This window comes from Protopterus annectens, chromosome 8.part0, assembly GCF_019279795.1.
Source record: "Protopterus annectens isolate FY-2018-M chromosome 8.part0, PAN1.0, whole genome shotgun sequence".
In the NCBI taxonomy this organism is placed as follows: Eukaryota; Metazoa; Chordata; order Ceratodontiformes; family Protopteridae; genus Protopterus; species Protopterus annectens.
The window spans coordinates 1,892,424,303-1,892,442,710 of record NC_056741.1 but is presented as its reverse complement, the minus strand read 5'-3'; the positions used below and the strand labels follow the sequence as shown (position 1 = coordinate 1,892,442,710).

At 36.2% G+C, this 18,408-nt stretch overlaps 1 protein-coding gene across 1 annotated transcript in view; it reads left to right on the top strand.

Annotated features, from left to right (window-relative positions):
• The window catches only part of SLC9A5 (solute carrier family 9 member A5), a 2,700,532-nt gene that overhangs the window by 2,271,389 nt on the left and 410,735 nt on the right, over positions 1–18,408 (top strand). The window contains exon 12 of the mRNA XM_044081386.1: positions 14,433–14,559. Within this exon, the coding sequence (XP_043937321.1) occupies positions 14,433–14,559 (127 nt within the window). The remainder of the gene's footprint in view (positions 1–14,432; positions 14,560–18,408) is intronic.

Here is an 18,408-nt window from a genome sequence, read left to right as displayed (position 1 = left end):
ACTCAGAAATTCAAGGATATAATTGGTATGGTAGTCAAGAAAAGCTGGCTGTATTTGCAGATGATATTATTTTATACCTGACAAAACCAGAAATAGACATTACAGTGTTGTGGAACATTTTGAGACAGTTTCAAATCTTCTTGGTATACAAAATTAATGAAGCTAAAACAAAAGCAATAGCGGTAAGTTATGTACCCACACATGGATTGTTTCAGCAATATCCTTATTTATGAGGACATGATAAAATGAAGTATTTAGGAGTACGGATTAAAAATGATTCTGGTGTGGCAGCTAAGGATATGTGGGATGACACTAAACAAAAGATAATACAAAAACTGAGAAAATGGAATTTTGTGTTACATGGACATGGATAGTAAGATACAAATGTGTTTAGTCCTTTTAGTCTTATACACAGGTCAAGCATATTCTCTTCAACCAGAGGAGAAGTTGTGGGTAGCAATTAATAAAGAACTGAAGGACTTTATCTGGGAGAGGAAGGCAACAAGAGTCAAGTGGAATAAGATAATTCTTCCAGTAGATCAGGGCGGATTGGGATTACCTAATTTGAAGGGGTATTTCAGAGCTATATATTTAAGTCTCCTATACATAGCACAAGCAGAAACCTATAATTCAAAGTTGAAAGGAATGATGTTGCAACAGGGGGGAAGCTGAAGAAAGAAGGAGAGACTGGGATTTTGGATGCAGGCCTTTAAGGAGAATAACAAAACTCATACAGAATATTATATCCATAAAGAAGCAGAAAGTATTCAAAGAACTAAGACAACACGGGAATGGGGAAAGGAGATTCTGCCGATAGAGATGGCTGCAATTAGGGATATAGACAATAGGCAAGAGGGGGCTGATCATTATTGGAGAAAACTGGCAAAGGAAATAAGGTTTTGGGAGCAAATGACTAGAGAGAGAAATATAACAGAATGGGATGACGCTAAGAATTTATTTGGACTGCAGGTTAGAGATTGCCTTCCCTATCAAGAATTGATATCAGAGTATAGGCAAAGAAAAAGAAACAGAAGGGTCCTAAATGAAAGACCCGCACTGGTAAAGTTTTTAGTAGAATCTAGAACAGAAGCTGCCATTAATAAAGGAATACTTAGAAGATCATATAAAATATTGCATGATAACTATAAGAGTCAGTCAGAGGAGGCTGGAAAAGATTGGGAAGAGAGCTGGATAAGCAATTCACAAAGTAACAATGGGAGGATATATGTATGTCTCCCAAATATGCAACACACTCTGGAAGATTTAATATTTTTGCTTGGAAATGTTTACATAGATATTTTTATACCCCAAGTAAACATGAAATAATTTTTCCTGAGGTAGACAGCAAATGTTGGAGGTGTGACAGGAAAGAAAGAGATAATTGGGAACATATTTTCTGAGAGTGCAGTGAGTTGGCGGACTTTAAGTATTCCCTGTGGGATGCTCTGTCAGAGATGATGGGTGGGCAGACTGGTGTGACGAGGGAGATGATTTCTCTGAGCTATGATACAGAATAGGAATTGCCTAGACATGGTAAGGCCTTGCTGTCTCTAATGGGTGGCTGCCAAAAAAGCAATTACTAGAAAATGGAAATCAAAATCTAAACCAGCTATACTAGAGTAGTGAATATAGTAACAGAAATAAAACAACTGGAATTTATATTTTTAGAGAAGGGTAAGCGAAAACAGCATAGGAAAAAAGGGAACTGTGGGAACAATACATACAGGGAGGAATAAGGTTTAAAAGAAGGTAGGACTTAAATGAGCTATTGTTTGACTTAAAATGATTGGGTAGATTATAAGTGATGTATAATGTTTGCAACTGGGAGTGTGTCAAAATGGTTTGTGATGTAAATTATTTGTAACTAGGATTGTGCTGATGTGGTTTGTTTTCATTTGTATAAATATATGATTGCATATGTCATAAGTGATGGTTTAATAAAGATGTTTCTTGTTTAAAAAAAGGGCAGGAATTGAATACATTATGTAATGTTGCTTAGGTTACATGATATATAGCAATATATGTGAAGTATAATGTTTGTAAATGTGAATTTGTTAATACAGTTTGATTACTTTTATATGAATGTAACTTTGCCAATGTCACAAGTGATAATTCAGTAAAGGTGTTTAAAAAAGGCAGAAGATTAAATATATATACATTTATATAAACCAAATACTCTACCCAGGCAATCCTTCATCACCTAACCCCTGCCCCAGCAATATTCCCTGTGAAACAGCATCCGTATTAAATTTTTACTTCATTGACACCATAAGCAAACTTCTGCAGACTTCTAACCCTTCTTATCTCTTACCACCTATGGTTTCCCAACAACAAACCTCCCACTTCTCTCTAAGGCCAGTTCCTACAAGTTACAGCAAAAAAACTTCTTCTCAGACTTAAAACCTGCTCCCCATGAGCTGACAATCTGCCATCTTACTTCATAAAAATTGCTGCTAAATCTGTAGCATTTCCTGTCTCTATCCTCATAAACCACTCTATTATTGAATCTACTGTCCCTACACTTTGGAAAGAGTTCTTTACTATACCTGTCCTCAAAGGTGGGAATTCTACAGAACTTTCTAACTTTCGACCTATTGACATACTTTCTCCCCTCTCAAAAATGCTTGAATATTGCATCTACAAACAACTCATGGCCTACCTTATTTATAGGAACCTGATCACCCCCTACCCAGTACGGCTTCTGCCCACACCATAGTACTTCTACTGCTCTCATTTCCTTTACCAATACTATTTCCCTAGCTAGAGATAACAATAAACTTGTGTCCTGTCTCTTCTTAGATCTGTCAAAAGCCTTTGATACCATCTCCCACCTTTACTTCTTTCAATGCTATCCCATCTTAATCACTCGGCAGCAACTATCTCCTGGTTTAAGAGCTACCTTTCAGATTGGCAGCAGTCCATCAAATAGCTCTCTGCTGTTTCTCCTTTTCTCCCCATTAAAACTGGTGTCCCACAAGGTTTTATTCTTGGACCCCTTTTTTTTAATATTTTTACCAATGAACTACACAAATCCTATCCTCAGTCTTCCCTAATACAATACGCTGATGACTTTACTATTATATCTATAGCTGACAATCCTACTGAACTGCTCACCCTCACACAAACATCATTCAAACAAAACTGAAACATGGCTTACCATCTATAACAATCTAATACTTAATCCCAAAAAGACAAAACTCTTACTTTTCCTCTCCAAATCCCTCTTCTGCCTCAAATCCTCTTGTAACATCTTTTCACTGAATAATACTAACATCACCCCTGTTAGCCAGACTAAGCTCCTTGGAGTAATCATAGATGACCAACTAAACTTTGACCTTCATATACATCACTCTATTAAGAAAACCCACCAAATGCTTGGTATCCTATATAGAAACAAAAGGTTCCTCACCCCTGACACCAGAATCTCACTAGCAAATGTTTATCTTATTCCTAACCTCTTCTACAGCTCACAAATTTTTATAAATCTTCAGTTTTCTCTTCTCACTAAACTTGAAACTACCTATAACAAATTAGCTAGATTTGCTGCTAACCTGCCATGCAAATCACACCACTGTATTGCCCTTAGATCACTAAATGGCTAGAGTTCTCTAACCAACTTAAAGTCACCCATATGCTCGTCATTCACTCTATCATCAATAAGCTTTCTTCCTGCCTTAGCTTGTCCTCACTAGTCTCATTTTATAACACTCCACGATCACTAAGGAGCTCAGTTCAATATTGGTTACAGATTCATAAACCTAAAAAAATCTGTTGGACAGAACCTATATAATTTCTCACCCGCTATTCAATGGAACAAGCTTCCTATGACTCTTAGAAGCATACCTCAAGTTTATAAATTTAAGAGATCTCTCAAAGAATACCTGAATCACTCTTGGAAATGTCACTGTAATCACCCTACCTGAATCTAGTTCTTACTCTATCTATTCTTTTCTCTTTTTTCTTTTTTATTCTTCTAGTCTTCCTTAACATATTTCTCCTTCTGTTGATTTCTATTAGTTTCCAGCTAACATACTGCATTTTACTATCTTCTGCTCTATATATCTGTTATACCTTCATGCACTTCTGTTATATATATAATTTCCTTTAGTCTCTTTTCTTCTTTTTTATCATCATGTTATATATTGCTAATATTTTTGTATTATACTTCCATTGTAACATGTATTTTTTATATTTGTATTGTAGAGCTTTTCTCCCCGGGCCTCTGCTAAAAAAGGCTTTGTCTCAGCTGGACTTTCCCGGTCAATAAATGTCAAATAAATAAAATAAATAAATAAACAGATTTATATTGGAACCTGATGATGGTGCAGTAGGGCGTTATTCAAGAAATAAGGAGAGAGTGGGATTTTGGATGCACATCCTTGAGAATAATAACAACCATATAGAATATTACATTCAAAATGTTGCAGAAAGTATTCTAAGAACTAAGCCAAGGAAATGTGATTTTATCAGTAGGGTTAATGCAAGTAATTGTGCAGAAAACAGGCATGATGGGTCTGGAATTTATTGGAGAAAAATGAAAAGGGAACAAAGGTATTAGGAGCAAATCACTAGAGAGGAAAATATAATAGAGTGGGATGAGGCCAAGAAGGAGCCTGAACTTCAGGTTAGAATCTGGCTTTCCTACCAGGGATCACTATCAGAGTATAAGCAAAAAGAAGTGGATAGGGAGCCCTAAGAGAAAGACCTGATCTGGTAGATTTTTAGTCACATCTTGAAAGGATTCTATGAATAATGTCAGCACAGGTCTGGAGAAATGAGATTTAGCCAACAGAGATGACTGCAAGTACAGATAATTGAAAACAGCCAAGAGGAGGCTGGAATCTGCTGGAGAAAAATCAACAAAGACACCAAGGTATTTGAAGCAAGTAACTAGAGAGAGAAACATAAAAAAGGTGGGATAAGACCAGGCAGAAGTTTGAACTGCAGAGTAGAAACTCCCTTCCTTAGCAGGGACTGATATACAAATATAGTCAAAGATAAATTGATAGGTGAGTGCTAAATTAAAGATCAGCCCTGGTAGAGTTTTTAATTATGTTTAGAACTGTAGCTGCAGTTAAAGAGGGATAATTATCAAGTCATATAAAATACCGCATGACAACTATTACAATCAATCATTGGAGATTAGAAAAGATTGAAAAAAGAGACTGGAAAGTCAGTTTACAAGAAAACCATGGGAGGAAATATGTATGTCTCCCAAGTATGCAACAAAGTCCAGAAAATTTAGAATTTTTGCTTGGAAGTGTTTGGATAGGTATTTTTTTATACACCAAGCAGACCTCAAAGAATTTTTCCTCAGGTAGATAGCAAGTGTTGGGACATATGATGGTGAAGAAAGAGGTAACTGGTGTGACAACCCTCCACTGGACCAGTAATCAAGGATCCTCAATTCTCACCACTGGCAACAGTGGGAGACGTTCACTAGAAGGATAACAGGTACACACATGATATTTCCAGATGCAGCTCTATGCATCAAGTGCAATTCCCCTTAAGAGCACACAGAGACCACAGTCAGTCCAGAGCTAGTTTCATACTCCTTCTCCAGATCCCCATTAAGACTCCCCACTGGCATAGCTATATAGCTGAGTCCTTAGCCAGAGTTCCAAACCAAGTCCTCCAACACACTCTCTGTCCAACCAGTCCTTTCTGTCCCTGCCCAAGTTGCTGACACACATTCTTGGAAATTTCTTTTACACACACACACATGCACACACACACACACACACACACACACACACACACACACACACACACACACACACACACACACACACACACACACACACACACACACACCTACCTGAGAAAGGCTGGCACAGGTTTACTAGCTATGCCCTCTTCTGCCCAGGCTATAAGGTAGTTACCACTGCTACCAGAATCCCTTATCAGCTACTTTAAGGCCCTTAATAAAGGGTATCCAATGTTACTGTATAATATTAATATTAATACAAATGATAGTTTGACCAAGAGCAAGGCTATTAGGAGTGACCCACACGGTCACCAAATAAATATACAAGTACTCTCAAAACTTAAGTATCTCTACACAAATCAACCACAATGAAAGGTTTACATATATTTAATAATAAATAATAAAAGAACAAGACATTACTAAATATATATTCACAGTGACATCAGAGTTCAAAACCAAGGGAAATATTTAAAATAAGATTGCAGTACAGGCTTGCACAAATAAAGAAAAACAAATAATCTAAGCTTTACTATATTCCTGACTGTATCTAAGAGAGTTATACTGTTCCCTAGAAACTTATTTCATTAGAGCAAGGCAGATTTTGTGGTGTTTGGTTCTTGTCAGGTCTAAGACCGGATGCAGAATGCTCTGTCTCACTAAGAGACTTCTCAAATTAATATGTAAAATATAACTGCTGCGATAGCTTGCAGAATTATATAATTTCTGGTCATCTGACTTCTAGTTTCCAGGCAACCCCCCCCCCCCATTGCTAGAAGCTGGCAACATTTAGCAATTGCCTGTAAAAATATATAACAGGGGCTTTTCTTCAGATTTTTGGCAGTTGCTGGAAGTCATAAAACAATTGTATTCCTTCATGCTTCAAAAGTAGCAATTAGTTCACTCTAAGGACAATACAGAAAGCTTCCTAGCACAGACTCTGTGTCTCTAGCTGCACTGAAAACTTGAGAGGTTGCCTCTTAGGTTCATAGGTTCATAGGTGTTTACTAGGCTAATGACCACAAGGGCTTTTTTAAGCCTAACCATGCATCTCTGACAAGTTCTGACACCATTGATAAGTGCAAGCATGGGCCTAGGAGATGAACCATTTACAGGTTACCTGTTTGGATTAAAGACACGGGTGCCAAACCAGGGGTGAATTTCTGGTTTCCCATCCAATTGTCCAAGTTGCAGTTGAATTGGGTTAGGGAGGAACTCTGCTTCACATGGATGGGGAGCCTGTTCCATAGACAGGGTAGTCTCTGGGATACATACCTATCTCTCCAGCAGGTCCTATTTATATCAGAGGCAAGGTTTAAGTCTTTAGAATGGGTAATTCTGGTACTGTTTGTTTTGTGGATATGTAGGAGGTCCATCAGAGTCTGTCTGACAATGCCTTGTATTCAGGCACACATCTCCCATCAAACGCCTGTAGGAGACAGAATATAGGGATAGGGCCTTGAGGCGGTCAGCATAGGACATATTACTTACGCCCTGTATTCTTTTAGTGAGGAACCTCTGTGGACATTCCAGTTGTTGGATATGACTGGTTAGGTACATACCAAAGGGAACATTGTACTCAATGACAGGTCTTATGAATGCCGAATACAGTGGAACAGTGACTTCCTTAAACTTGGATGCCATACCTTTGTTTATAAGTTGTGCAACATAGAATAGTTTCCCCACCACTGTAGACACATGATGATCAAAGGCTAGATTACTATATATGTGTACCCCTAAGTCCCTGACTACTGGGTCAACTCTAAGGGGTGTGTTGTCAATATGATAGTTACCAGGGATGGATGACTTCCCAAAGGATACTATTATGCATTTCTTGGTATTTAGTTTTAGTCCATGGCTCTGACACCAGTTGTTTGTCTGTGTCAGCTTCTCCTGGAGAACATTTGTGTCAGTATGAGATTCAATGACAGCTCCTAATTTGTAATCATCTGCAAATTTAGTCAGCCAGAGACCACTGACATTGGTCTTGACTTCTGAGAAGTAAATGCCAAAAGGGAGCGGTTCAAGGACTGATCCCTGAGGGACGCCTGTTATGACCAGCCTCTTTATAGAGGTGGACTCCCCAATTCTAACTTCCTGGGTCTTGTCAATGAGCCAGTTGGCTATCCACCAGGTGACATACAGGTCTGTACCTAACCTCTTGAGTTTGTCAACAATGCCCGAATAATTTAATTTCAGATATATTTTTTTAAAGTTTACTAGGCTGAAGTTAACTTCCTGTATCCTAATTTCCACTGTTAAAATATATGCATTTAAACAGTTCCGATAGTGCATGTACATTTCTGTTCTCTTCCAGTAGGGCACACTGTGGATACATTTTAAATACAGCACTTTTACAAATACCTTTTCAATGCAAACATCTGTACAGAGCAGTTTGATATACACGTAACAAACATTTCTAATGCATTTCTAACACAAGCATCTTGTATAAATCATTTTGATATTCACCAATGACGTAATTATTTACAAAATTCCAGTTAGCTGTGTTGGCAGTATCTAATTTTGTCACAACTGGGAACATAGTTTTGAGACTACAATCAGTTGGCAGATTTTAAAGATTCCTACAGAATACTCTATCAGAAATATTGAGGGAGCAAATGACTATAAGTAATGAAATGATTCTTTTAAGCTGGGACACAAGATCTGAATTCCCTAGACATAGTAAGGCCTATGTTGTTTAATTCTGGTGGCTGCCAAAAAATCAGTTATTAAAAAAATGGAAATCAAAATCTAAACCAACAGTATTTGAAGTATTGCAAGTTGTAAATGAGATAAAAGAATGGGAAGAGGGTTCTTTCGAAAAGGGAAGAGGCAAATTATATAGACATAAATGTAATTTATGGAAACTGTACATGCAGTTCAGGAGGAGGAATGTGATGTATGTAAAGGGAAGAAATGTTAATATGGTTTGTTTTCCTTTTGTGAATGTATGTGTGCTTATGTCTTAAGTGATGATTTAACAAAAGGTGTACCTTTCTCCTCAGTATCCTTACATTTTGTTGCTTACAATTATTGCCCCAGCTCTGGCTAATAAGCTTACAATACAAAAATTATCCTACACTCTCAGAAAAAAATCTCAGATTAAAATTAAGTAGGTCACTTTTCTCCTTAGCTGTGAATGAAAAATCCTTTGTTAAGTTTGCTCTTTCTGTTTGGAACAGTCTACCCAATCGCATCACTACCTCAGGAAATCATCCTTTCTCAAAAAGAAAAAAAAACACTTGTCCCATCCATTTCAAGAATACAAATGTATCTGCCTTAGGTATGTTGGCTAAGGGAAACCAATTTATTTTATCTCAGCCCTTAATATTGCTCACAGCTTATACATAATGTATGTTCTTCTTAAATGCACTTTACCAAATGCTTGGTTAACTGTCTCTACTGTGTTGAATATTACTGTACATTGTTTTATATTATCATTACAGCTTATTTTGTGACTAAAGACACAACAACAACTGTTCTAGTAGAGCACCCCCAAGCAAAAAGTATAAGGAGTACAGTTGCATAAAAGGTATTTGGTTTTAACTAGTAAGCCATACATACAAATCAACATTTTTTGATATATAATACATCCCAGTATTAAATGTATTGCTGCATAGTTAAACTGGCCCTACAGATATTGTATAGAATATTCTAACAGAACCTTTGTTGGGAATATTTATTTATTTATTTGTTTATTTATTGACATTTGATTGCCAGGAATGTCTGACTGGGTAGGAGCCCATTTTCAGTGGTGGCCTAGGTAGAGAAGCAGCAAAGTCTTACAAAATGTTTTAAGAACAATAAGTTTACAATCTTCAAAAATAGCTAAAAATATCTACAGTTTAAATAATTATACCAAATTTGACATAATAAGAAAAGATTGGCTAAGAATAGACACAAGTTAATATTTAGGGAAATGTTAGCTAGTTTATAGAGAAATTAAAGGTAAGTTAGTATAACAGAAATAGAAACTGTAATATGAAGTGAGAGGAAAAGTATACTTATAAGTTTAGAGAGAAAGCCAGGGGAGAGAAACTGATAGACGTAAGGAAATGAGTGAAGAGGGGAGATTAAGGAAGTGTAAGGTATAAATAGGTACTTGTTCACATTTAGGGATATAGGTTATCTTTATGTTGAGTAAGAACAGAGCTAGATTTTGGCTATGAATGGTTTTAAATGATGGGAGGAGTTCTAGGCCTTAGCAAAATGGTACAAATACAGACAATGCCTAGCAGATTTGCTAGGTTTGTGGGCAGACAGGAGTTTTTGGTCATTGGAATGTAATGACTGCTAGGGAGCTTAGTTGGGTAGAATAGTATTAAGTGATGGACAAGCAGATGGATGTTGGATAATTCTATAGGTGGTAAGAAGCTGGGTCTATGTTAACTGATTGGGTAGTTCTAACCATTTCAGGATTTTTAGTGATATACAGTGGTGGGTTCTGCAAATTTAGCAACTTTGTTATAGCATTGTTCATGTTTTGATTTTTATGATGTCTGGAGTTTAGTAATAATGGGAGCATCATAAAGAAGTGTGGGAGGAGATAAGTAGTAGCAAATGTAGTTTTAGTTGTGTTGGTGAGAAAGCTTTTGTCCCTGTAAAGCATCCCTAGTGTTTGATGAGTTTTATATATGCAGGTCGAATTTAAGATTATGATCCACTGTCATCCCTTCTGAAAGTTGTTATAATATAGTTTTTGTCTTCATTTATTTGCTTTTTGGTATGATTGTGAAGCATTCTGAAGTTTTCAAGATATTGTGGTATTTTATATTTTTGCCATTCATTCCATGCTTTTTATCTGTCCTGTATTAGCATTCTACTCTTTTTGGATAGCCAAATTGCATTATTTGTTTGTAGTCATTTCCTTCTAGGAGGTCCAAGGCTGTTTAGGATATTCAGGAAAGTTGTATTAAATTCATGTGCAGCATCATCATTATGTCTTGCTATGTAATTTCTAGTCTATGTTATATGCTTCATATCTGGGATTGGAAAGGAATTGTATGCATTTATAATATTATGTTTTTATAATGTCGCTTAAAAAATTATATTAATTGTATCAACCTGAGATTCTTAGCGATATATGAACTGCAGGTTTTAAATCTGGTTGTATATATATCATATATAAAAAATTTTATATGGATATGTATAACAGTGAACAAGTATTATATTTAGATATTTTAATGATTAATATGTATGTTCAACTTTTTATTTTTATTGATTTTCACAAGATTTCATATTGCTCCATTTTGTTATATCTCACTATGTGTTTTTTAAAAGGTTAATGAACAATGTGGCTTTAAAACAAAAACAAAATAGTTCAATGGTGATGAACTATTCTGATTTAATTGATAAATTGATTAACTGTCTAATTGTTTTATTAGATAAAGCATTCAGTATATAAATGTTGAACAGAATGAATGAATTTATAAACCTGAAGAAGCGTACCCTGGTAGTACGTGAAAGCGCTTGTTGTTTCGACAATAAATATAATATTATTTTTACTATCGTGGTGACTTCTACTTCATTTTGTTTACTGCAGCATCATCTAAAGGAAGGTTGTTTAGGAAGTTCCAATTAATGGAAGATAGTATAGTAATGAACATTTTTGAGTTAAACTTGGAAAGATTCTGTCTTGTTTTATAAACATGCTGTTTAAGTGGATGTGTGAGATGACTGATTGTAAAGATTGGGAGATGATCACTGGGCGAGTCTGACATTGTACCTGTGGTGGTGTATTTCTTAGAGTCTGATACTAAGATCGAGTCTAATAGGGAATTTGATGCTTTGCTACAATGTGTAGGGCTATTAATTAGTTGTGTGAAACAATATAAGTTCATGTTAGATGTAGAGGAGTTAGAGTTTATGTCCAACCAATTGACATTCACATCATCTAGTAGTATTTTTCTTGTGGAATTATTATTATGATGGATGTGTAGGATATCTTTAAGTATACTTGTATTGTCACCAGGGGGGATGTAAAGGACAGTAATACACATTTGTTTATAATTGTTTATTTTCAGGAAAGTAATAAGAAGCTCTGCTGAATTGAATCTTGGTATTGGTTTGTTGTAAAGGGAAATGTGGTGGTAGTTGGGAAATATTAAAGCAATACCACAACCTTTCCTCCTTATATAGTCATTAAGGATGATATTATAGCTGGGTAGTGCAATTTTGGAGTCATTTATGGTGGGTATAAGCCAAGTTTAAGTTACAGCAAGAATATCAGGCTTATGTTGGTTAATCCAGGCAGGTAGATCAGCAGTTTTTATTTCTTATACTTTTAGCATTTACAGCAGCAAAAATTAGATTGCCCAGTTTGGGGTTTGACTGTTGTGGGGTTAGAGTATTGTGTGAAACAACACTGTCTTGATGTCTGTTGTGATAGGTGGGGGCCAGATTTGAATGTCTCCTCTTAGAAGCTTTTTAGTATATTGGGGAATTATTGATATTTGTTTTTCGGAGAGTATTTTCCCACTTAATTTTGTTTTGGTTTAAGTTGAATGGAGTTAATCAGTCTATATTTGGAGTAAAGATGTGGGCTGTCATTAAACAGGTTTGGTGCAATGTATGGAATGTGTAGGGAGGAAGTATGGGTAGGTGGTTGGGACAGAGTTATTGAGATGTTAAGAGCAATTATAGAGCCATGGTAGGATGAGATATGGCTCACTAGTTGGAGAAGAATAAAGGATAAATTCAATCATCAGTCTGATCAGTGCAGAACTGAGAGGGGTGATGACTTCTTTGATCTAGAGGAGATACCCTTTGTGAGCAGCTGTGCCAGACAGAAGGATTTCCTGACCACTGTGGTTACAAGTAATGATCAAAGGAGAAGGAGGTATCTACCCATGTTCCAAGGTCTCTCACAATATGTTTAAGGAAGTGGTATTCAAAATGAAGCACTGTACAACAATGGCCAATGAAGTAAAGTTCTCTTGGAGAATAGGTAGTGTGGTTAAATGATACAAAACTTATAAAAGTGCAACATATATAACAAAAAACTTGCATAAATTTCCAGTACTTCAATTAAATGCACTTACAAGATATTCACGCTGTGAATGCAGTTATACTGTAGCGAAATGATGGTTCCAAGGTGTCCAGTCTTTTAAGTCTGATACACAAAGTATCCACACTGAAGATGTAGTAGCTGCTGTGAAACTGTGACGAACTGTGATAACAGCTTAACCAGTCTAACAGTTCAACCAGCTGTTAACATGTTTAGGTTTGCTTTGTAGCTTCTGCATATCAGAAGAGGAAAACACCAGGGTGTGACTACTTTACCTGTACTATAATACAAAGTTCATGAAATAACTCCCCCACTGTAACAGTAGTGTGTCAATAACCAACCCCTAGGGGTTTGAACCCTAATACTTCATGATCCATTAGCCTAGTACACACCTATGAACCTATCTGAAACCTCACAAATCCTGCATTTATATGCTGAGTTACATCACAAGTAGATTTGAAGTATTTTTCCTGGAAGACTGTCTTTTCACTAACCAATATGTCTGCTAGAAGAATTTCTGAGTTGCAGGCTTGGTCTGTTAAGGAAAAAAAAATTTCCATATTTGTTAAAGTATCATTAAACGTGATCCTTTTCTTCATACCTAAAGTACACACAGAAACTGTTAGAGTGTCTTACTTTCTTTATCAATTATTCCAACAGAGATGAATACCTTGTACATTGTGTGGATATAAATGGGAAGCATAGATTTTACATGACTAGGACTAAATCTGTCAGTAAGCATTCTTTTTTGGGTTTATTTGTGAATGCTTTGAATTGCTCTTATGGTCTGACGTTTAGGTCAACACAATGAAAGTTTAAAGTCGGACAGTAAGAACATGTTAGGGATGTAGTTAACAATTTTATATAACTAGTCCTGTGGCTATATATTTTAATAAAAGTAATTGTGGTTTAATTACAGGTATGGTTGCTATTATTTATTCTACTTCAGATCACAGTGACTGAAAAAGAGAATGGAAAGAGGCTCAGATGATCTCAAGATTAAGAACATTGCTTCCCACAGGCCTGAAAATATTTGGAATTTTTGTATATATTTAGGATAGGAACTAATATATGTAAAATACTCAATATAGTGTTGGTTTTCTTATTTTATTGCTTTTTATAGTCTTTTTCAATTGAATAATCATCTTAATTTATTTTAATTGATTGTATTTTTATGGTTTTGTAATGCTGTGAAAGTCTTTTATTATAACCATTCCTGGTGACATGGTCACAGCAGTCTTTGGAACTTATATGTCATATCTAATTTCGATTTAATCATGGTTTGATAGAAATAACTTATATTTCATGTATGCCTTCTTGGATCACTTACTATTTTTATTTATTTGTTTGCTAAGTGGTTAAATAAACTGGCCACCTTCTGAAACATTTTTTGCCATGACGTGGAACACAAGGACAAAGGCAAATGTAATATGCATGTATATATTTTTTTAATTTTGAGTAGCTGGTTAGCTTGGTTTTGTGAAATCGTCAGAGTCAGTGAGCAGATATCTGGATTGACTGTGTTCCTAGGGTTTGAGAGAAAAATATTAACTACTGATAGTTAACTGAACCTTTTTTTATTCAAATAACCTCAACTTTTTGTTATCCATATTCAGTTTTTTATGATATCAGAGTAGAACCTATCTTAAGAAAACAGCTGCTTCTGTATCAAACTTCAGTGCATTATGTGTAACTGCTGCACCTGTTCTGTTATCCCAACAGAAGGGAAAATGGAAGTGGAGTTTGCCTGGACCTCCAAGTGATTGACACTGTAAGGAGTGGAAAGGACAGAGAAGATGCAGTGATGCATCATGTCTTACGGGGGAATCTCTACAAGCCACGCAGGAGGGTGAGTGACTTGCCTTTTTGTATTTTTCTCATGCCAGTCCTCCAGGAGTACCCAAAGTCATGCATGTATTATGAGTTACTTTTAATTTAGTGTACAAATAATTATACGTCTTAGCAGTGCGTATTTCCTAACACACTATATACATCCATTTTAATTTAAAGATAGTGTGTTAGAAAATACACAATGATATGGACACTTAGGAGTGAAATGGTGCCCCAGATACAAAACATAGGCCATCTAATTGAAAACTGAATTAATAACTTCTGAGACATTGCTAGCAGAAAGGAAGGAAGGAACATTCCAGATTATTCCAGGGATAAGATGCTGGCTTGTGGCAACTGTAATTATTTATTAACAGGTTGCATTAAAGTGCAGTTAAGGGATTTTTCTATAACATTCCCAAAGTTTACAGTTGTAACTCTACAGATGTGATTCATGCTGCTGTTTGCATGACATGTGATTTTTTTTAATATTGGCTGTAAATCTAGAAAGTTATTCAACTGTATATATGCCATCATATCTAGGGATAGTGCAAATGCTTTGTTTACTCATAAGAGGGAGGGTAGGAATGAAGAATTTAAGTTCTGTGCTTTAGAACATAGTTCACATTATGGTAGGATATAATTGATGATTTATTAGAATACTGCTTGCAGGTTAAGGTGGCTGCCTGGATTTAATGCAATGAAAAATTTTAAAATTTATTTCAAGAAAAGGAAAGGAGTAGCATTAAACTTATATTTGTACTGGACTGGCAGGGTTTATAGTGCATAAAGTTTAAATAACATCACGGGTGTTTAATTCACAGTCTGATAAAGTCTTTGTATTATGATGAAAGCACTTACTATTCTGTGTATTTTCTGAATAAAGGAAGAGATGTTGAAACTCAGTCAACAATGTTTTTTTCTAAATTTTGAAGTTGGATACAGTTTCATTCCAAGGTCAGATTTATTTGTATTACTTTTATGGTGGCTGAACCCAAGAACAATGCTGACCCTACATCAAGATTAAGTGAGGGGAATTTTCTTAGTTTCATTTTAGATGCCTGTACTGCACTAGGATTTAATGATATGTAGATTTTTTTTATTTAAAGAGAAGAAATGGGGTGGGATTTTATTGACACTCAGATGGAATTTTTTTTATTAATTTTGAAGATGAACACACTTTTGTTCTGAGGTTGGTTTTGTTGTTACTATGAATCCAACACTGAGCTGTGACCTTGTTCTTGGATAGTTTTAAGCTGTCAGTAATTGTTTGCATTTTTCATTGTATGCAATTGTATGTTGTTTTATACTTAAGTTTTTTTTTGTGGCACTCAAGATCTTTTCCCAAAAAACAGGTGTTTGGTTTAAATAAACAAATACATAAAAGTAATTGTAATAGTACACTGGAACTTGACATGAGCATGGTTTATATGTACAGTGTGGTTGTGTAAATGCAGAAGGTATGTGTTTACTTCATAGGTTCATAGGTACAGGTTCATAGGTTGGTACTAGGCTATCGGCCCTAGGGCCTATGCAAGCCTAGCCATAGCAATTCCCTGCATATTTCTTCCCACAATATTTACTTCTCTGGGCCCCTGTCTAGCAGTTTAGTTAGGGGGGTGTAATGTTTAAAAGTGTGTGTGTTTGTGTGTTAGTGCTACCGATTTCTTTCCCAGAGAAAGAAATTGGTGTTCTGAGCATTCGCGCTTTAGTGCGCTCGCTCTTTATGTGTCGACGAGGAGGCGTTCGATCAAACGCATCTTCGCTATTCCAATACAGACTCCCAAATAACCAGCTTCCCTACAAACACAATGTAAATTAGCAAGCAAAGAGAAAGGGATCCTGACAGTTATGTACAGAAGCCAAAAGGATGTGTGAGTACGCTATAAGCCATGGGCTTTTATCTTAACAATTTTTATTCTAGGCAGATGTATTTCAAATAGATTCGGCTGCGGCCTTCTACTCCTCACAAATGCTCTCTAGAGAAAGTCTGCTTCAGTTTCTTTCAGCAGTGGGGTTTCCCCAAATGCAGGCTTTACTACATTAACCAACACCAAATTTGAAAACTTCTACCTCCTCCCAGCAGAGAATGGGACACCCAAGGCTGTTTAGTACATCATGGCTGATAGAGGGTAGTCCCTGTCTACCGTATGCCCTGCACACTACCTTGCAAATATGTCCATCCTGTTCAAATATTTCTGAGTGAACTTTTAAGGTGGTAGAGCTCAAAGGGTGAATGAAAAGAGACGTTAGTATAGGTGAAGATATGAAAATGATTAATATAGATGAAACTGTTATTTAAAAATAGAAGCAGAATAATGAGGGAGAAAAGGTCCCTTGTGTAAAGTGCATATGCTCCATATACAACATTCTACTAAGCAACCTGTACCACGCATGGCCTCACACTTTGATCAGTTTTTTTCAGTTTAATGTTACATGCTCAGTGTTTCTTTTCCATTGTTAGTGTATTTCTGATCAATGTCTGCAAAGTCATTTGTCATTTTCTCAGACAGTACAGCAGGGCATCTCTTTTGGAGAATGACATGTCCATCTTCTATAGCATGAAACCTGCCTTTTGTATCAAAACAAGAGAATTGTGTTTTCAGTGTGCCCTGTTTTCACATTTTCAAGCATGCTAATTCACCTTGGTGTCAAGTTTTGCAATTCTTCATGTTCATTCGCTGTCTGATGAATTTCCTGTGGCTCTTTTTCTAAAGGTTCCACAGCGCATGCATGTTGTAATTATCCTGTCGTACAATTTTATCAGAAAAAAATATTATGTATGAAATGCAGGAAATGTTCCTCCACCTCACTCCCCACCCCCACTGGTCAGCAAATTTCCTGGAGCCTGATGTAAGGGGTTCTTTTCACAAGCCCTCATTTTTTCTACATGTTTGCTGCCCAAATTGCAAAGTAGAACTTAATAGTCACCTTTACAGCAGTATGGCAGCACAGTCTTATAACTTATTAATCTAAGGTGGGGGATTCTGATTTCACTGTCTTTGCACCTGCAAGTTTTTCTCATCTACAGAGTGCAGAACATCTTGCCAGAGGCTTTGAAATATTTTGCAGACTGCAAGTGCAGCTGTCATTTTACTTTGCTTGTTTTTTGCTTGTTTTTACTGCCGTAGTCTCTTCAGTTCCTAAAGAGTTTACTTTACTGGCAGCTTTGCTCCAAAATGTTGTACAAATAAAACAGAAGAAATTTTAGTTGCTAGGAATTCTTGTTCCCTTCCGAAAAGTGAAACAATTTTATTGTCTGTATTACTGACAGGTGTATGGACCCCTTCAAAGTCATTTATTTGTATTTTGCTGATCAGAGAGCCCCATATTTACAAAGTAACAACCAAAAGGAGTATGGCTGGTATGAAAGAAACAATAAACAGCACAAAACCAGTCACCAAGTGCAGCGGACCACAGCTGTGTTCAAGATGTAAACCAAGAAACTGCCACAACACGTTTCCTGCGAGCAATAAACTGGGAACGAAACCTCCAGTTAAAATCAAATTTTAATGTAGAAAACTGTCACAACACGTTTTCACTGTTGTTAAATATCACCACACGGTTTCATAAGAGTAGTACAGATGTAGAAGTTTGAGTACTACTCTTACGAAAACATGTTGCATGAAAACGTGTTGTGGCAGTTTTCTACATTAAAATTTGATTTTAACTGGAGGTTTCGAGGTTTCGTTCCCAGTTTATTGCTCACAGGAAACGTGTTGTGGCAGTTTCTTGGTTTACATCTTGAACACAGCTGTGGTCCGCTGCACTTGGTGACTGGTTTTGTCCCATATTTACAAAGGTTACATTTAAAAAGGAGACTTGAGTGATTAAATTGGACAGACAATATATCTCATATGCAATACAC